General features: G+C 53.7%; 4 protein-coding genes across 4 annotated transcripts; 1 reads left to right on the plus strand and 3 right to left on the minus strand.

Moving 5' to 3' along the window:
* Nucleotides 1-268: 268 nt before the first annotated feature.
* On the plus strand, nt 269-7,093 carry J7T54_005509 (General negative regulator of transcription subunit-like protein; the record flags this gene model as incomplete). The annotated part of the gene is made up of 5 exons (XM_051503935.1): nt 269-376; nt 452-529; nt 599-923; nt 978-6,880; nt 7,046-7,093. The coding sequence occupies 5 exons, from the start codon at nt 269-271 to the stop codon at nt 7,091-7,093; spliced, it is 6,462 nt and encodes a 2,153-aa protein (XP_051364336.1).
* A 364-nt stretch (nt 7,094-7,457) lies between these two features.
* On the minus strand, nt 7,458-8,351 carry J7T54_005510 (putative isomerase-like protein; the record flags this gene model as incomplete). The annotated part of the gene is made up of 1 exon (XM_051503936.1): nt 7,458-8,351. The coding sequence occupies one exon, from the start codon at nt 8,349-8,351 to the stop codon at nt 7,458-7,460; it is 894 nt and encodes a 297-aa protein (XP_051364337.1).
* Nucleotides 8,352-8,935: 584 nt separating this feature from the next.
* On the minus strand, nt 8,936-11,531 carry J7T54_005511 (uncharacterized protein; the record flags this gene model as incomplete). The annotated part of the gene is made up of 3 exons (XM_051503937.1): nt 8,936-10,040; nt 10,263-10,516; nt 10,773-11,531. 3 exons carry the CDS (start codon nt 11,529-11,531, stop codon nt 8,936-8,938), a joined length of 2,118 nt encoding a protein of 705 aa, XP_051364338.1.
* A 617-nt stretch (nt 11,532-12,148) lies between these two features.
* J7T54_005512 (Mitochondrial 2-oxodicarboxylate carrier-like protein) lies at nt 12,149-13,327 on the minus strand (the record flags this gene model as incomplete). The annotated part of the gene is made up of 6 exons (XM_051503938.1): nt 12,149-12,860; nt 12,911-12,991; nt 13,053-13,082; nt 13,132-13,142; nt 13,206-13,228; nt 13,282-13,327. 6 exons carry the CDS (start codon nt 13,325-13,327, stop codon nt 12,149-12,151), a joined length of 903 nt encoding a protein of 300 aa, XP_051364339.1.
* Between the last annotated feature and the right edge of the window lie 1,182 nt (nt 13,328-14,509).

Consider the following 14,509-nt stretch of genomic DNA (forward strand, 5'->3'; position numbering starts at 1 on the left):
GCCACCTACTCGATCCATCCGGTTCACGCGACACGACGCTAACGACTTCGCCTGCTGCCGACCGCTCTTGATCACATTCACGTTTAAGAGGGCAACCTAGTTGCACGCCTGCCCTCGATCTCGCGAAGTGTCCAGGCAGGGTCACCGAATCAACCTACCAAAAAACCATCCTGTGCTACGCTTGCTCCGAAGCACGAAGTTCCCGCCTGCCTGATTGTGTCAGGTGGGCGACTTACTTTCGGTCATCGATAGTTCCGCCAGTCACTCCATGGTGCCATTTCCTCGCGCGGGATCCTTTTCACCAAATCCTGCACAACCACACTTTGGTGCGAATCACTCGCCGCACCCTTCGTACGGGTCTGGCGCTGCATTCAGCGTCAGTGCCAGTGGCAGTCCAAACAATAGCAGCCCGGCTGGAAGCAATTCTTTAACCAAAATTGTGGTTGCGCAGGTGTATCTGCTGCTCAGCACACTCAAGGACAACCAGGATAAGGCCAAGTGGGAGCAACAAGTTGATCAACTAAGAAAGGTGAGCATCTTCGGCCGTCGTTCCTTCTCATCGGTCAAGCATTTAGACTGACATTTTCGCCAAAAAAAGCTCATCGATGAATACGGTATGGAGGTCTTCCCCAAATACTTCACGCGGCTGGTAGCCAGCAATGCGTCACAAATCTTTCCCACCCACAATCGTTCCACGACGAACCAGGGTAATTACCGTGTCCTCGTGGAAGAGATGCAAAAAATATCCAAGGTTCCCGATCAAGCATCGAAGATTGCGGAATCGATTGAATCGGGAACCGAGGACATATTCCGTGATTTTGACCTATCAACGTTCATGGAGCATTTCAAGCTTGACGCCCTGGACAAGACCATCCTTGCACTAGCCTTCAAGCTCTGCTCACGATCAGACCTGAAGACCAAAGGTGAGAGTTGTCAACTAGCTGACACTTGGATCTATGCTAATCTATGACCTGCAGCCGACGCGATCTTGTCAACAAATTTCAACAACTTCTTGGAAATCCTCTCACGGCCTGCGCAGCAGTCGCATACCGAGATGAGCCCCGGATTCATAGCCCTTGTTGTGGACCGCTTTCTGCAGTACCACCCGCCCAACTTCAACGCGTCCTCGCGTCGTGATCTGACAGGAGCTGCCCTGAATCGTTACGTGGCTGCTGATACTACACCACCGCCGGAGGTGGTGGCGGCGTTCGAAATGGGTAGGGTTCTTCTCGATCGCCCCAGCACTGCGCTAGCGAGATACATTCAGAAGGTTGGGCCCGAATTTACGCGGACGTCGCAGACTGTCGTCGACCACCTCCAGAGCAAGCCAAGCAATGTCACACTCAGTCCGGAGCAGGTGTCTTTGGCTTTGACTTTCACTTCGATCAGCCAGGCTCGCGAATACGACCCAAGCGGTTTAGTTGCCGGTCTTCAGCGCGTTCTACCTCCCGATTTCAGCTGGACCGACGTTGTTGTCAGCTTCGACCAACCCGGCGCTCGGATTTCATCGCCACAATTTCTGCGCCTGTATGAGGCCTTACGTCCGATTGCGCAGGATCCAACCAAGCACTTTGACATCCAGAGGCTTTGGGGCGGTGCTTGGAACGACCCCGAGGCTCAACTGTCCTTTGTCTGCGCCTTCACATATCTCAAACCTTCTGAGCTGGACGCAACAACTATTCCAGGACTGGTGTCCAGCATCAAGCTAGAGGATTACGCATCATCGTCATCCAGCGTACAGCAGCGTGCCGCTTTTGCTGTCAAGCACCCTCTCGTCTCCACCGCCGCTCTTGCATCCATCTTTGACGTTGCGCTCAACAGCCATGGGGCCTCCCAGAGCGTCGAAGCTAAGCGCCTGTTCCAAGATGTTGTCGTACCGAACCTGGACATTTTCCTCGTTTCTGCCCTGGATGTGCCGCGGGACAACTGGGGTCCGATGGCCGTGGACACAGTAAATACAATCTTTGACACATTCCTCAACAAGGGTCACGAGCACGACGATTTTGTTATGGACAGTCTGTGGAGGAAGAACAAAGACTGGGTCAAGACTCGCTTAATTGACACGCATGCGCATAAGCCGCTCGAGCTTCCAGCTACGCTTGAACAGGCTGTCCGCCATGGGTGGCTCGATGACTTGGTGTATGAGATGAATGGATTTGGAATGGACCTGGCATCTTTAGCCCATGCGGAGGGCTATCTAGACCTTGCCCAATGGCAACAGGCCAACGCTGAACGGAGCGACGTCGTCGCGCAGCTGATCCTTCGTTTCCTACTGATCAAAGCCCAGCTCGAAAGCAGCTACCAGCGACCACCGGATGGACAACCGGCCGTCAAGACCACGACTACTCTGCAACTTCGAACGGTTTCTCAGCTCCTCCAGATTGTCGGCGATTACATGCCCACCATCAATCCCATCCCGGACCTGATCGCCGTTCAACGCAGTTGTATTACCGCCTATCCTCGGCTCATCAACTATGGTGAAGGTTTCGACGACATCATCGACGGCAATGGCAGGAACGGCAATGCGCTCAACTCGGTGGCGAACGCCAAAATGGAAGAACACTACAAGAAGATGTACGGTGATGAGCTCCAAGTCAGAGAGATTGTCGGCATCTTGGACCAGTACAAGCACTCACGAGATCCGCTGGATCAGGACGTATTTGCGTGCATGATTCACGGGCTTTTCGACGAATATGCTCACTTCTCTGGGTATCCTTTAGAAGCCTTGGCCACGACAGCTGTGCTTTTTGGTGGCATTATCTCCCACAGACTAATCTCGGAACTTCCCCTGCAAATAGGATTGGGTATGATCCTTGAAGCTGTCCGTGACCACGCGCCTGATCAACCAATGTACAAATTTGGGCTTCAAGCACTGATGCAGCTTCTTGTCCGCTTCCGTGAGTGGCCCGGATTCTGCAAGCAACTGGTGCAAATTCCGGGACTGCGAGGCACGGAAGCATTCAAGAAAGCCGAGGAAACGCTGCGAGAGCACGAAGAGGAGCTGAGACGAGGACACAACGGAACAAATACGCCCCCTGGTCTGGGATTCGGCGAGGATGGCTTCACAAACGGTCATGGTGAAGACAGCGGCTTGTCCGACGGCCAACCACCGCCGTTCCGTGCGCTACACGTGGACCCCATCCCTTCAGACGCTGGTTTTGAAGACCCAAGCGAGGATGCCCAAGACCGCATCCAATTTTCGCTCAACAACTTGACAGAATCCACCTTGCAATCCATGTCCGATGAGCTCCGCCAAACCATGGAGCATGGTCACCAGCAGTGGTTTGCGAGCCATCTCGTCGAGGAAAGAGCCAAGATGCAACCGAATTATCACCATGTGTATTTGGAACTTATCAACCTGCTACATACCCCTGGTTTACTCAGGGAGGTGTTACGGGAAACATATGTGAGCGTCACTCGCATGCTCAACTCAGAAGGGACGATGCAAAATTCGACAGAGCGCACTCATCTGAAGAATCTGGGTGGTTGGCTTGGGCTGCTCACGCTCGCACGCGACAAACCCATCAAGCACCGCAACATTGCGTTCAAGCAGCTGCTCATCGAGGCGCACGACACCAAGAGACTCATCGTGGTCATCCCTTTCGTCTGCAAGGTTCTGTCTCAGGGTGCTTTATCTGCCGTATTCCGACCACCGAATCCTTGGCTGATGGACATCATCTACCTACTGATCGACTTGTACCACAATGCTGAGCTCAAGTTAAACCTCAAGTTTGAGATTGAGGTTCTTTGCAAGGGCTTGAATCTTGACCACAAGAGTATCGAGCCATCGGGTGAGATCCTGAACCGACCCGCAATGGAAGAATCAGCTGGCGTCCTTTCCGCCGATCAGCTTGATACGTTCGAAAGCCTCTCGCTCAATGGTCTTGGTCCTGCGGTGGCCAGCGGGCTTCAATCACAAGCCAACGCGCCTACACTGCCGGAGCTTGGCCCACTAATTACCATCCCGCCTGCCAACGAGATGGTTGTTAGCACTGGTCGCTTGCACGAGATCGTACTCACTGCTCTCACGAGAGCTCTCCAAGACATTATTCAACCAGTCGTCGACCGCTCTGTTACCATTGCTGCTATCTCGACAATGCAAATGATACGCAAAGATTTTGTCACCGAGCCCGATGAGGCTCGCGTTCGGACATCTGCCGTCAACATGGTCAAGGCCACTGCGGGGAGCCTGGCCTTGGTTACTAGCAAAGAGCCGCTGCGTGCTAATTTTACTAATTACGTACGTGGTCTGGCCAACGACTTGCCTTCCGGTCTGCCGGAAGGCACAATCATCATGTGTGTCAACTCGAATATTGAATTGGCCTGCAGTATCATCGAGAAGCAGGCTGAGGAGAGAGCCATCCCAGAAATCGAACAGATGATGGCGCCAGAGCTTGAGAATCGCAGAATCCATCGCGCAACTCGGCCGAATGAGCCGTATTATGACAGCAACGCGAGCCGATGGTCAATGACGATTCCGAATCCCTACAAGCTTAGTCCTAATATGGATGGCCTCAATCCGGAGCAGATGGCCATCTATGAGGACTTTGGTCGGCAGCCTCGCTCCACCACAGCATCGTCTGGTCAAGCGCATGCTCCTTCGACGTCAGATGCCACTAGGTCCCTCGCCAATGAGGTTTTGCAGGAACAGTACACTCCCCTGCCTAATCTCCCGACGCCTGCCGAGACACCATCTGCACAGCATTTGGGGAATCCGATACAACCTTACCCGCCTGTCCACTCTAACGTAGCGGGCAACATTGCCAACGGCCGGACGCCAACGTACCATTTGGAGATGCGTGCGCTCGGAGAGCGTATCAACAAGCTACTGCAAGAACTGCAGCGGGTTGCTGGCGAAGCCCGCGAAGAGCACTTTGTTGGCTTGCCACGACCTCATCCCGTGTTGGACGTAGTTGACGCCTTGATGCAGCTCATCATCAAGGCTCAGGCTTCCGAGGAATTCGTCATGTATGCCGTTGAGCAGATCAGCACACACATTTTCCAGAGCGAAGACAGCTTGACTTTAGAGAGTCTGGTACATGTGCTTGAGCATGTCATGAAGATTTCCGGGGGTGCCGTGAACAGTCGCGTACACATCATCTTCAGCCAGCAGCCAGGTCAGAGCTACCTAAGCCTGCCCTTGCTCAACGCACTGATCCACACTGATCTTCTAGACTGGAAGGTCATTGACCTCGCTTTGTCGCGTGCCTTGGAAAGCCGCAAGGAGACTGCTCTCGAATTCCTGGACAGCGTTCTGGACCTAGCATTGCTCAACAACAGGCCCATCGCGATGTTCGCTGACTTTGTTCGCACTCTAGAGGAGGCATGGGCTTGCATCTCCGAGTTTCCCACCTCGCCCATGGCCCAGCAGCTCAGAGAAAAGCTGACGGCCCCTGCTCCCCAGATTCTGGAGGGCGAGAATCAAGACGCGTTTCGACTGGACCAAATGGAGTATTGCTTCGAGGAATGGGTACACCTCTGCAACAACTTCAATGTGCCCGAGAAGGCCACCACGCTGTTCCTGCACCAACTGCAGTCGAAGCAGGTCGTCCGCAATCGCGATGACTTTTATGTCTTCGTCCGCGTGGCAATGGACATGTCGTTTGATCGTTTTGAGCGCTGTATCCGCGCAGGCAACGTCGCTGATAGCTACGTGACCATCGATGCTCTGGCCACCCTCATCAGCATTTTCATCAGCTGCCAGGCAGATGACGAAGGTGCTCGACCCAAGCTGTTGGATTCAGTACTGGCTTTGGTATCTCTCATTGTCAACTTCCAACAGTCGAAGCGAGGCGAGGCGATAACGCAGAAAGTCTCTTTCCGTCTCCTGTCGATGCTGTTGCACCAAGTGCTCAACATTTCGAGCGACTACAGTGACGAGGAGCGCCAGCAGATGGTGCTCAAGTTTGCTCGGAGGTTCAGCGGACTGGGACCCTTGCACATCCCGGGCTTCGTGTTTGGCTGGCTGGAGCTTCTCAAACATCGCGCATTCCTTCCCCACGTGCTCAGTCTCCCGAACAACGAGGGTTGGAAGCCGTTTGCCGATCTCGTTTGCCAGCTCTTGGAATGTGTTGGGGAGCACCTCAAGGCCATCACTGTCTCTGACATTGGGAAAGAACTGTACCGTGCCGCTTGGAAGTTGCTCGTCGTTGTGCAGCACGACTATCCCGACTTTGTGTGCGCCCACCAGATCCGGTTCTGCGCTAGCGTGCCACCCCATTGCACGCAGCTCATCAACACAATTCTTGCCGCCCACCCACAACAGGCTGGGCAGCCGGATGATGCGGTCGGCACTGTGGGCGATGAGTCTACCGGAATTCTCCACGACAGTGGTCTCCTGAACATTGTGGATCAAGCTATCCGGAACGGCCCTTCCGAAGATGTGGTGGCGCAAATTGGACACACCATGTCGCAAGATGGGGGTCGCAATACTGGTTTCGGTCACGCTGCCATGTCCGTCAACGCGCTCGTTGTCGGAGCTGTCGTGGTCCATCTAGGCAACAGCGTAACCGAGAGAGCTCGACAGGTCGGTGGGCCAGTCGCTGTGGCTGGTAACGAGCCTGAGGTGGCCACCCTTTCTATGCTTATCCACGAGCTGTCTCCCGTTGTGCGATACTATCTCTTGGCTAGCATTATCAACCAACTGCGTGCTCACACGCCCCAAACCGAATTCTACAGCCAGGCTCTGCTGCACATATTCGGCAGAGACATGGAGGATCCTGAGGAGATGGCCATTCGACAAGATATTACCCGGATTCTGTTGGAGAGACTTGGCGGATTCTGGCCACATCCCTGGGGCTTGATGGCCACAATCGTCGAGCTCCTGAAGAACGAGAAGTATTCGTTCTTTGACTTGCCTTTTATTAAGGCTGATCCCGAGGTGAGCCTGAACTGTCCCCCTTCTCCCCTTTTTTTTAAAAAAAATTTTGTGTTTTTTTTTCATTCAACGGCAGCTAACTTTGTCGAGATTGCCGAGCGATTTATGACACTACTCCGTGGACAGTGAGAGAACGCTTGACCACGAACATTGCACGACATTATCTAGTCCACGTGTCTGGTCGGCTTCCACGACGGCGAGCCACATACCCAATGAATAGGGGTTAGAACACAAAATTACTCTCTCAGCGATCCCTGAGAACTTATATAGACAATTCGATGAAATGTCACGGCGGCGGTCAGGTCATGAGCGGAATTGTTAGACAGGGCGAAGGCGCACCGGACCGGACGAAACAAAACATGATTGTGAATTGGACTTTTGTACGATACGAGCAGCAAATTAGGCATTTTCTTGCGGGGAGCGGTGGGGAGGCACATTGGCGTCACGGGGGAGGGAACTTTGTTGTTTCAAGAAGCATTGCATTATCCGGTGTACTTGTGTATAAAATGGTGCCGAAATACAATTTCCGTTTCTAATGAACATATATATGTACGTTTGGATCGGTGTGGTCGCGGAATAATCAGACCGTCACATAGCCACGCATAACCTGTTTGGCCGTACCCGCCAAGCTGACCTTGTCGACTTGGCCGTCTTTCACGACAACCTCGACAATAATGTCGCTCTGTCGGCCCATCTCCACGCCCTGCGTCATCTCGTACGTGATCGCCTTGTTCATCGTGCCACTCTTGCTGGCTAAGTAGCAAGCCAAAGCGCACGAGGCGCTGCCAGTGGCAGGGTCCTCGAAGCTCATGATCATCCTGGTCCTCAGGTGAACCGTGTCCTCATCGCCACCTTGCTTGACATAGTAGAACTGGCCGATGATGCCCTCCATCCAGTCCTCGTCGAGGAAGAGCTCTGGCGAGAACCGTCCGGGGATTTCTACCACAGCGGCGAGGGTCTCCAAATCGGGGAGCTCGACGAGGGCAAAGGTCATCCCCTTGACGATGCTAAATAGCGGAGCGACGAGCTCAGCGTTGCGTATCACCACATTGGTATGAAGAGAGGTGGACGCGATCTGATCCTGCAGGCTGCCGAGCGTGTTGGCGTGCTGATGCGTGTTGAAGGGGATGCCGGCCTTGACGTAGCCCTGTTTGGGGGAGTCGATGGCGATGGGCCCTGCCTTCGTGACCAGCTCGTTCACGCCCTGCGAGAGCAACGAGACGGCTGTCCCGACGGTGGGGTGGCCTGCGAATGGAATTTCCGTGTCGGTGATGAAAATGTCAATGTTCCGCGACGAGCCGGCCGACTCATGAACAAAGACCGTCTCGGAGAGGTTGAACTCGCGAGCAATGAGCTGTTTCTGTTCTTGGGTGGGGGCAGGTGACTGCGACGCTGGGATGGTGACGATGGCCAGCGGATTGCCCTTGTAAGGCTCCGTCGTGAAGACATCGAGAGTGATGAAGGGGAGTTCCATCCTTCAAGGCTTTCTCTTCGTTGCGAGCGAAGGGTTGAAGCTGTTGGTGATGTGTGTGGTGAGGGTTGATTTGGCGGAGGTGGACCGTGAGACTGGGAGGAAACCTGTAAGCCAAGGGAGTTTGCTGGAGAGTGTCGGCTAACAAACTTGTTCATTCTATCGATCAAATCAAATGGCTGTTCTTTTTTGAGACTAATCATGCTGTTCAGCTCGAGTTTGTGGCATTTGATGCCTACCTTATGTGGTATTGTCTGTCTCCCCACCGCTGCCAACTGTGATGAGTCGACATTTGTAGCGTGCGATTTCGGACGCGTGACTCTTGAGGTAGATTACCAAATGATGAACTCCGATTTGAAAAGGCCTGACTGTCTAGACCTAGCTTTCAGGATCTTGAGGCCTCAATTACCCGTTAGCAAGTAAAAAAAAAAGTCTGATTCCTGTCCATAGCGCCAATGTCTCCGAAAACAACCAGATAGTGACCCAATAGCAATCAACACCCAACCTGAGATGCGAAGCAAATTCTACGAAATAATTGCATAGTGTTGCAATGACCGAACTTCTGTGCGAGCTGGAAGCACCTGATATCAAACGCCATCAGCCATGCTGTGTTCCCCGTCTTCGTCTTGTCCGTCGCAGCCGTCGTCGCTATCCAAGTCCATCCCCTGGGGGACAAACAGACTGCCTTCATCCTGAGGCCTTTGGCCAATATTTCCACCCGTTGAATCCATGGACAATCCAGCAGCACTATCAAAGCGGTTACCGACGGCATCATGCGCGGGCGATACGTCGTCGTCGTCGATATCAATCTCGAGGGTTTCTGTCTTCTCGGCGTTTCCCATGTGGACATCCTCACTCTCCTCGCCGCTGTCGTCGAACGTTTCCGCGTGCTCCACGCCATCCACATCTTCGTCTTCACTCTCCTCGTCGCTATCGTCCAAGATAATCAATGGACTCGTTGCGCTTCCGAAAGCTCCTTCTGGCTCAAAGCTGGATGGCTGCGTGTGGTAACCAGGGTCGAACTGGGTCGGTGTCTTCGCTGGTTCGTCGTCGTCCTCCTCCTCAGAGCTAGATCCGGTGTCTGATTCATCGCTGACGCTCGAGATGTTGTCATCGGTATTGCCATCTTCCTCACTATCGTTGATGGTGATCAGTTCGATGGGAACCATGCCAGGAGCAGGCGGTGGGCCTGGATGAGGCCCTTGCTCCTGTTTTATAATTCTCGCTGTGTGATATGCACTGATCGCTTCCAGTATCCCGCATTCGTAGTGTGACAGTTGATAGTTCGTCAGAGTGGCATGTGTTCCACTCAGCTCCGAAAGTTCCTGTGCCTCGCCACCCTTGGGTCGGTAAATTTGGCTCTGCACGCACTGAACAAATGAGTAGTCACAAACGGGGACCAGTTTGCCTCGGTGAAGCCAGTGGTCAAAGTCGAAAATCTGTACCCACTTCACCCCTCGGAGAGACTCCAAGTAATCCAAGCCTTGCAAGGTCTTGAGGTTACGCTTGCGGCGGTTGTTGGGCTGTCCTTCGGTGATGTCGTTCATGTAGCGCCTGGCACCTCCAGTCTCATGCTGGCGACGTATGCACTTCTCCGAAGATTCCTGGACGTGGATCCGGATGGTCTTGAGGCGGATGGCCTGAGGCAAGAGGCCCAGACCGTGGGTACGCCTTGACGCATACTTGGCAGTGCTGCCTCTTGAGCCATTTTTGAGCACTTCATACTGCCGCGGGAAGACGAGACACTGTGTGCCTTTCCATAAGAATGAAATGTGTCCAATGTGCTGCAAGATATTGCCAATTCCCATGGAGAAGCGATCCTATTCGCCAAGCGACGAGAAGGCAAATACGTTATTGCCGTAGAAAATGGCCGTGCCCAAAGCGTTCCAGCTACGATTGACACCCAAAACTGACAGCAAATGCTTTGGGCGTATGGCATAGGTGATTGAACAGTCGCCGTTGCCAATGAAGAAGCGGCGGGGGATGGTCATCTCGTTAGCCGTCACGCGGCGACCTTGCTGGTGTGTTTGGAGGATGGGCGCCTGATATAGGTCGGGCCTTGAGATGACATGGACGTTGTCGCTGAACACGAGTATGTGCTCTAGAATACGCGTACGGATAAACTGTGGCAATTTGTCCAGACCTGGTACGGCCATATGGTCGGTGTTCTGTTCCGCAGCCGTTGCGTCATACCGTTCATCCGCAAGTACGTGCCTTTCGATGTCTCTGTCGCTCGGGGGCGTGAAAGCGATACCCGGATGAACCAATCTCAAATCTTGACAAATGTTCAGCTCTTTATAAGCGTCTTTGCACACCTCCATCCAATTGCCCTCTCCTTTGTTGATAAAGTTGGCAAACTTGTGTTTCCATGTCTATCCAAAAGTTAATGCAATGCTCTCAGATAAAAGAACAAAGTGTACTTACGATAGTAGTACGGGCTGGTCTCCGTTGGCCCGCAAGCTGGGCCTGGAGCTGTGAATTCCGGGTCTGAAGCTGGGCAATCTGGACATCACGCTGGTGAACTCGCCGGGCCAATGCTAACTCTCTGGCACGGTGGCGTGCGTTGCGACGTGCGTTTTGCCGTTCGTGCCAGGCTTCGAGCATATTCCAACCAATTCGGCAGTTTGCGTGACAGTGCTCATTCTCCCATTGAGGCTCTGCGGGCCTGGGATCATCATCGGGGTCGTCGTCGTCGTCGTCGTCGTCGTCGTCGTCGTCGTCGTCGTCGTCGTCGTCTCCTCCTCCTCCTCCTCCTCCTCCTCCTCCGCCACCACCACCGCGGTGACCCTTGTTAGGCTGGTTGCGCTTCGGTGGTCTCTTGATGCTTCTGCGATTGCATGTGAGAGGAGCTGGAGCCTCCGACTCAACATCAGAAGCCACAGCCTCGTCGTCGGGGTCTTGCAGCTCCTGTTCCTGGCCTTCGGGGATTGCACTTGTGCTGTTCCTCAGAGCGGTGCGCAGCATGTCACCCTCACTGGCAGAGGTATGTGCTGTGTATGCTGAGCGCGCCGAGGGAGCTGGACTGGCGCTGCTGGGTACGAACAATGGACTGTCGTTGCGGAGATCGGGTGTCGTTTCCACCTGAGGTGTACCGTCACCGTCGACGAAGAGTGACCCCTCTTGGCCGTCCGCTTCTGGCTCAGTGAAGATGACGTCTTCGTAGTCATCTGGGTCGTCGGCCATTGTTGACTAATGACGTGAAGTTCTATGTGAAAATATAGAAGCAAAGAGAGGGTTGTGCTGTGTAGAATAGATGCTGAAGATTTAGAAGAGATGTTGAAGTAGTAGACGGAAGAGAGAGAAAGGAAAGGAAACGAATTGGTGGGAGAAAGGGATGGTATTTATACTTCGATCTGGAGCGGGCTCAAAGAGTGCGTTCCTTCCTTGCGAGAAATGCCTTTCTCTTCTTATAGCTCGCGAGAGCACTCTGAGTGTTATCCGGAAACTTGCATTCATTGCCATCTGATCAGAAGTGGTCGGCGCGGGACCGAAAAACCAGGCCGGACTCGGGGGCCGAAATCAACAACGAGTGGGGCCGTGCTGCACGGTGCGATGATGCGACATGCAGCATGGCGGCAGTCCGCTACTTTGGACGAAAAGGGCATACTGCAGGTCTGGTGTTGTCAGTGCTCAATTTTGATCTCATCTTGCTTCACTAAGTCCAAAGAAGACGATCGGTTGTATGGCCGAAAAACCCCAAAGTCTTGGTGTGTTGAGGACCTGTCACCCATGATCCGTCTATAAATCATGAGCGCCGCCCTCTTCTATCTCTCCTCCGCTTCTAATGGGTCTGACTCTCTTCACAAGGTAGGGTTATGCATCTTGCGGAACATGTCCATCACACCAGTAAAGACAACCAGCAGAATACCGCCACCAGGACCAAGACGCAGTACCTTGGGCAAGAAACCCTTGTACAGAGCACCGAAACCCTCCTCGCGAGCGACGGTCAGGACAGCAGGCCAGGCCCAGTTGTACTTGGGCACCTGACCGGGGATCTTGGAGGTGTTCTGAATACGGCTCTTGACAACGTCCATGGGCGTGTTGAGCATGGTACCAACGGTTCCACCAATCGAACCCGAGATCAGATCGTTCCTCATCTGCTGCTGCTTGCTGTTTGCCGTGGGCATGAGCTGCCTGACCTGGTGGATACAGCCAAAGTAGCCAGCGTTCCAGAGAATGTGGCGCCACATGGTACTCTCCAGACCCTGGTACAAGCTCAGGACACCCTCGTTGCGGATGGTCTTGGTGACGCAGTCGATGGCACCGTTGTACTTGCCGGCCGAGGACTTGTCCTGCATGCGAATCTTGACCAGCTCAAAGGGCACCACGACAAAGGCCTCGGTAGCACCAGCGGACGCACCTGTCAAGATGGACAGGGACTGGGTCATCTTGGGCGCGCCAAAAACATTGCGCCAGACCTTGCCCCATTCGTCGTTGGCCGCGAATTTGGTGGCACGCTTGGGCGCCTCCATGAGGATAGGGGCAGAGATGCCACGGTAAAGACGGGAGAAGCTGCTCTGGGTCAGCGTCTTGTCCGTCCTTGCTGGGTACGATGGACTGACCCCTCGTTCTTCACGATCTTGCGGAAGCAATCGACCATGCCATTGTAGTGGTCAGCTCCACCCTTTCCAGTCTGGAGTTGACTATTCGTAGTTTGTCAGCTCGGGGTGTTCGATCGCGAGAGGAATTGTTCGTGGTATTTACACTCGAGTCTTGACCACGTCAAGCGGGTACCTATGCGGGTTAACGACGGCATCCATGATAACTGAGGGAGAAGACGCACATGACCAGAATCTACACAGACACACAGACGATCAGTACAACGGCCCATCAGCGTCTGTAGGACGTTTTGCGTACCTCAGACACACCGGCGATGGCGCCTGCCCACGGTCAGCTCTGATGACCATCAGGGTCGGGACTATCGAGTACATACCTGCGGCGAACTGGTAGACAAAGGGGAGAGGCTTATCGGACGACATGGCGGGCAATTGGCTCCTGGCTGGTCCAGTGAGAGATGGGATGCTGGTTGTCCTTCAATTGCTGCCTGTCGCGCGCAAAGAAGAAATGACAATGACAAAGTCAAGTCGGCAAGTCGGTGGGTCGCGTGCTGAGGGATTCAAGACACCGACCGACCTTGACCGGGAGCAGGAATTTCGACTGGAGCGCTTCGGTGGGCGGGAGGGAGTCTGGACGTGGATCAAATGGCGGAGTGGGTCTGGTCTTGCGCTCCAGTCTCCAGCATTCATCCGGACTCTTGCTTTTATCTGAGCACGTATTCCGATTGCCGAACATGCCCCGATGAAAGCAGCTCATTTCAGCTACCCTGAGGCTCTACCATTTAAACGATGCGACTCCAGCATGCTTTCGCCCATTGCGCAGTAATCGCGTCGAGGCCCTGAGGCTCTCTACAAGTGACCCAAGGTCTTTGGTATGCTCACAATGGCAATTTCTTGAACAATGTAAGGTTGACTTTCTTGTCATGCTTGTATTTCCAAATATCTAACATCAAGCGTGTATCAAAACCCATACTCCTGGGTAACAAAAAACGCCTTTTACTTTTGCTCTTTCTGTCTCCTGGTAAACATATCAACAAAAACTACATTTGCCATTCTCAATGCTTCTCTTGCGTACTTCGTCGGCCTGTTTCTATTTTGCCAGCTGAGCTAGGCTTCGTGTTGCCATACTGCAACTCTCCAATCCCCGGATTCGCGCCCGCTAGTTCGCAACCTCGGCGCGCGAGTGCCCACGCCAGGGCAGGGGTTTATAGGCCAATGCACGGTGTCAACAAGTGACGGCGAGTCCACGACGATGGATGCCCGTGATGTTGCCCGCCGCGGCGCACTATGGCTAGCCCGTAGTTCTCCGTAAGAACAAATGAGGAGCATCGCTGCGACATGTGCTCTCATGAGGAATTTCATGCCCCCATGTGTGGCATGATTGCGAGGGGCGCCCTATACACGTTGGCGGGGCTGGTGCGCCATTGGCTGCGCGAATCGTCAGATCAAGACCGGAGGCAGCATCACGACAGCGTCCGAGGATACGTACAGATGATGAGGGAGAAATAAAACGACTTCAAAGATATTTGCATTAGTTGCAGCTCAAATATCAAGCAATGCTTGCTACTTAACACTAACAGCTCAAAAGTACCAAGGTGGTATGGA

This window comes from Emericellopsis cladophorae, assembly GCF_022114955.1.
Source record: "Emericellopsis cladophorae strain MUM 19.33 chromosome Unknown NODE_7_length_695568_cov_118_814649, whole genome shotgun sequence".
Classification (NCBI taxonomy): domain Eukaryota; kingdom Fungi; phylum Ascomycota; class Sordariomycetes; order Hypocreales; family Bionectriaceae; genus Emericellopsis; species Emericellopsis cladophorae.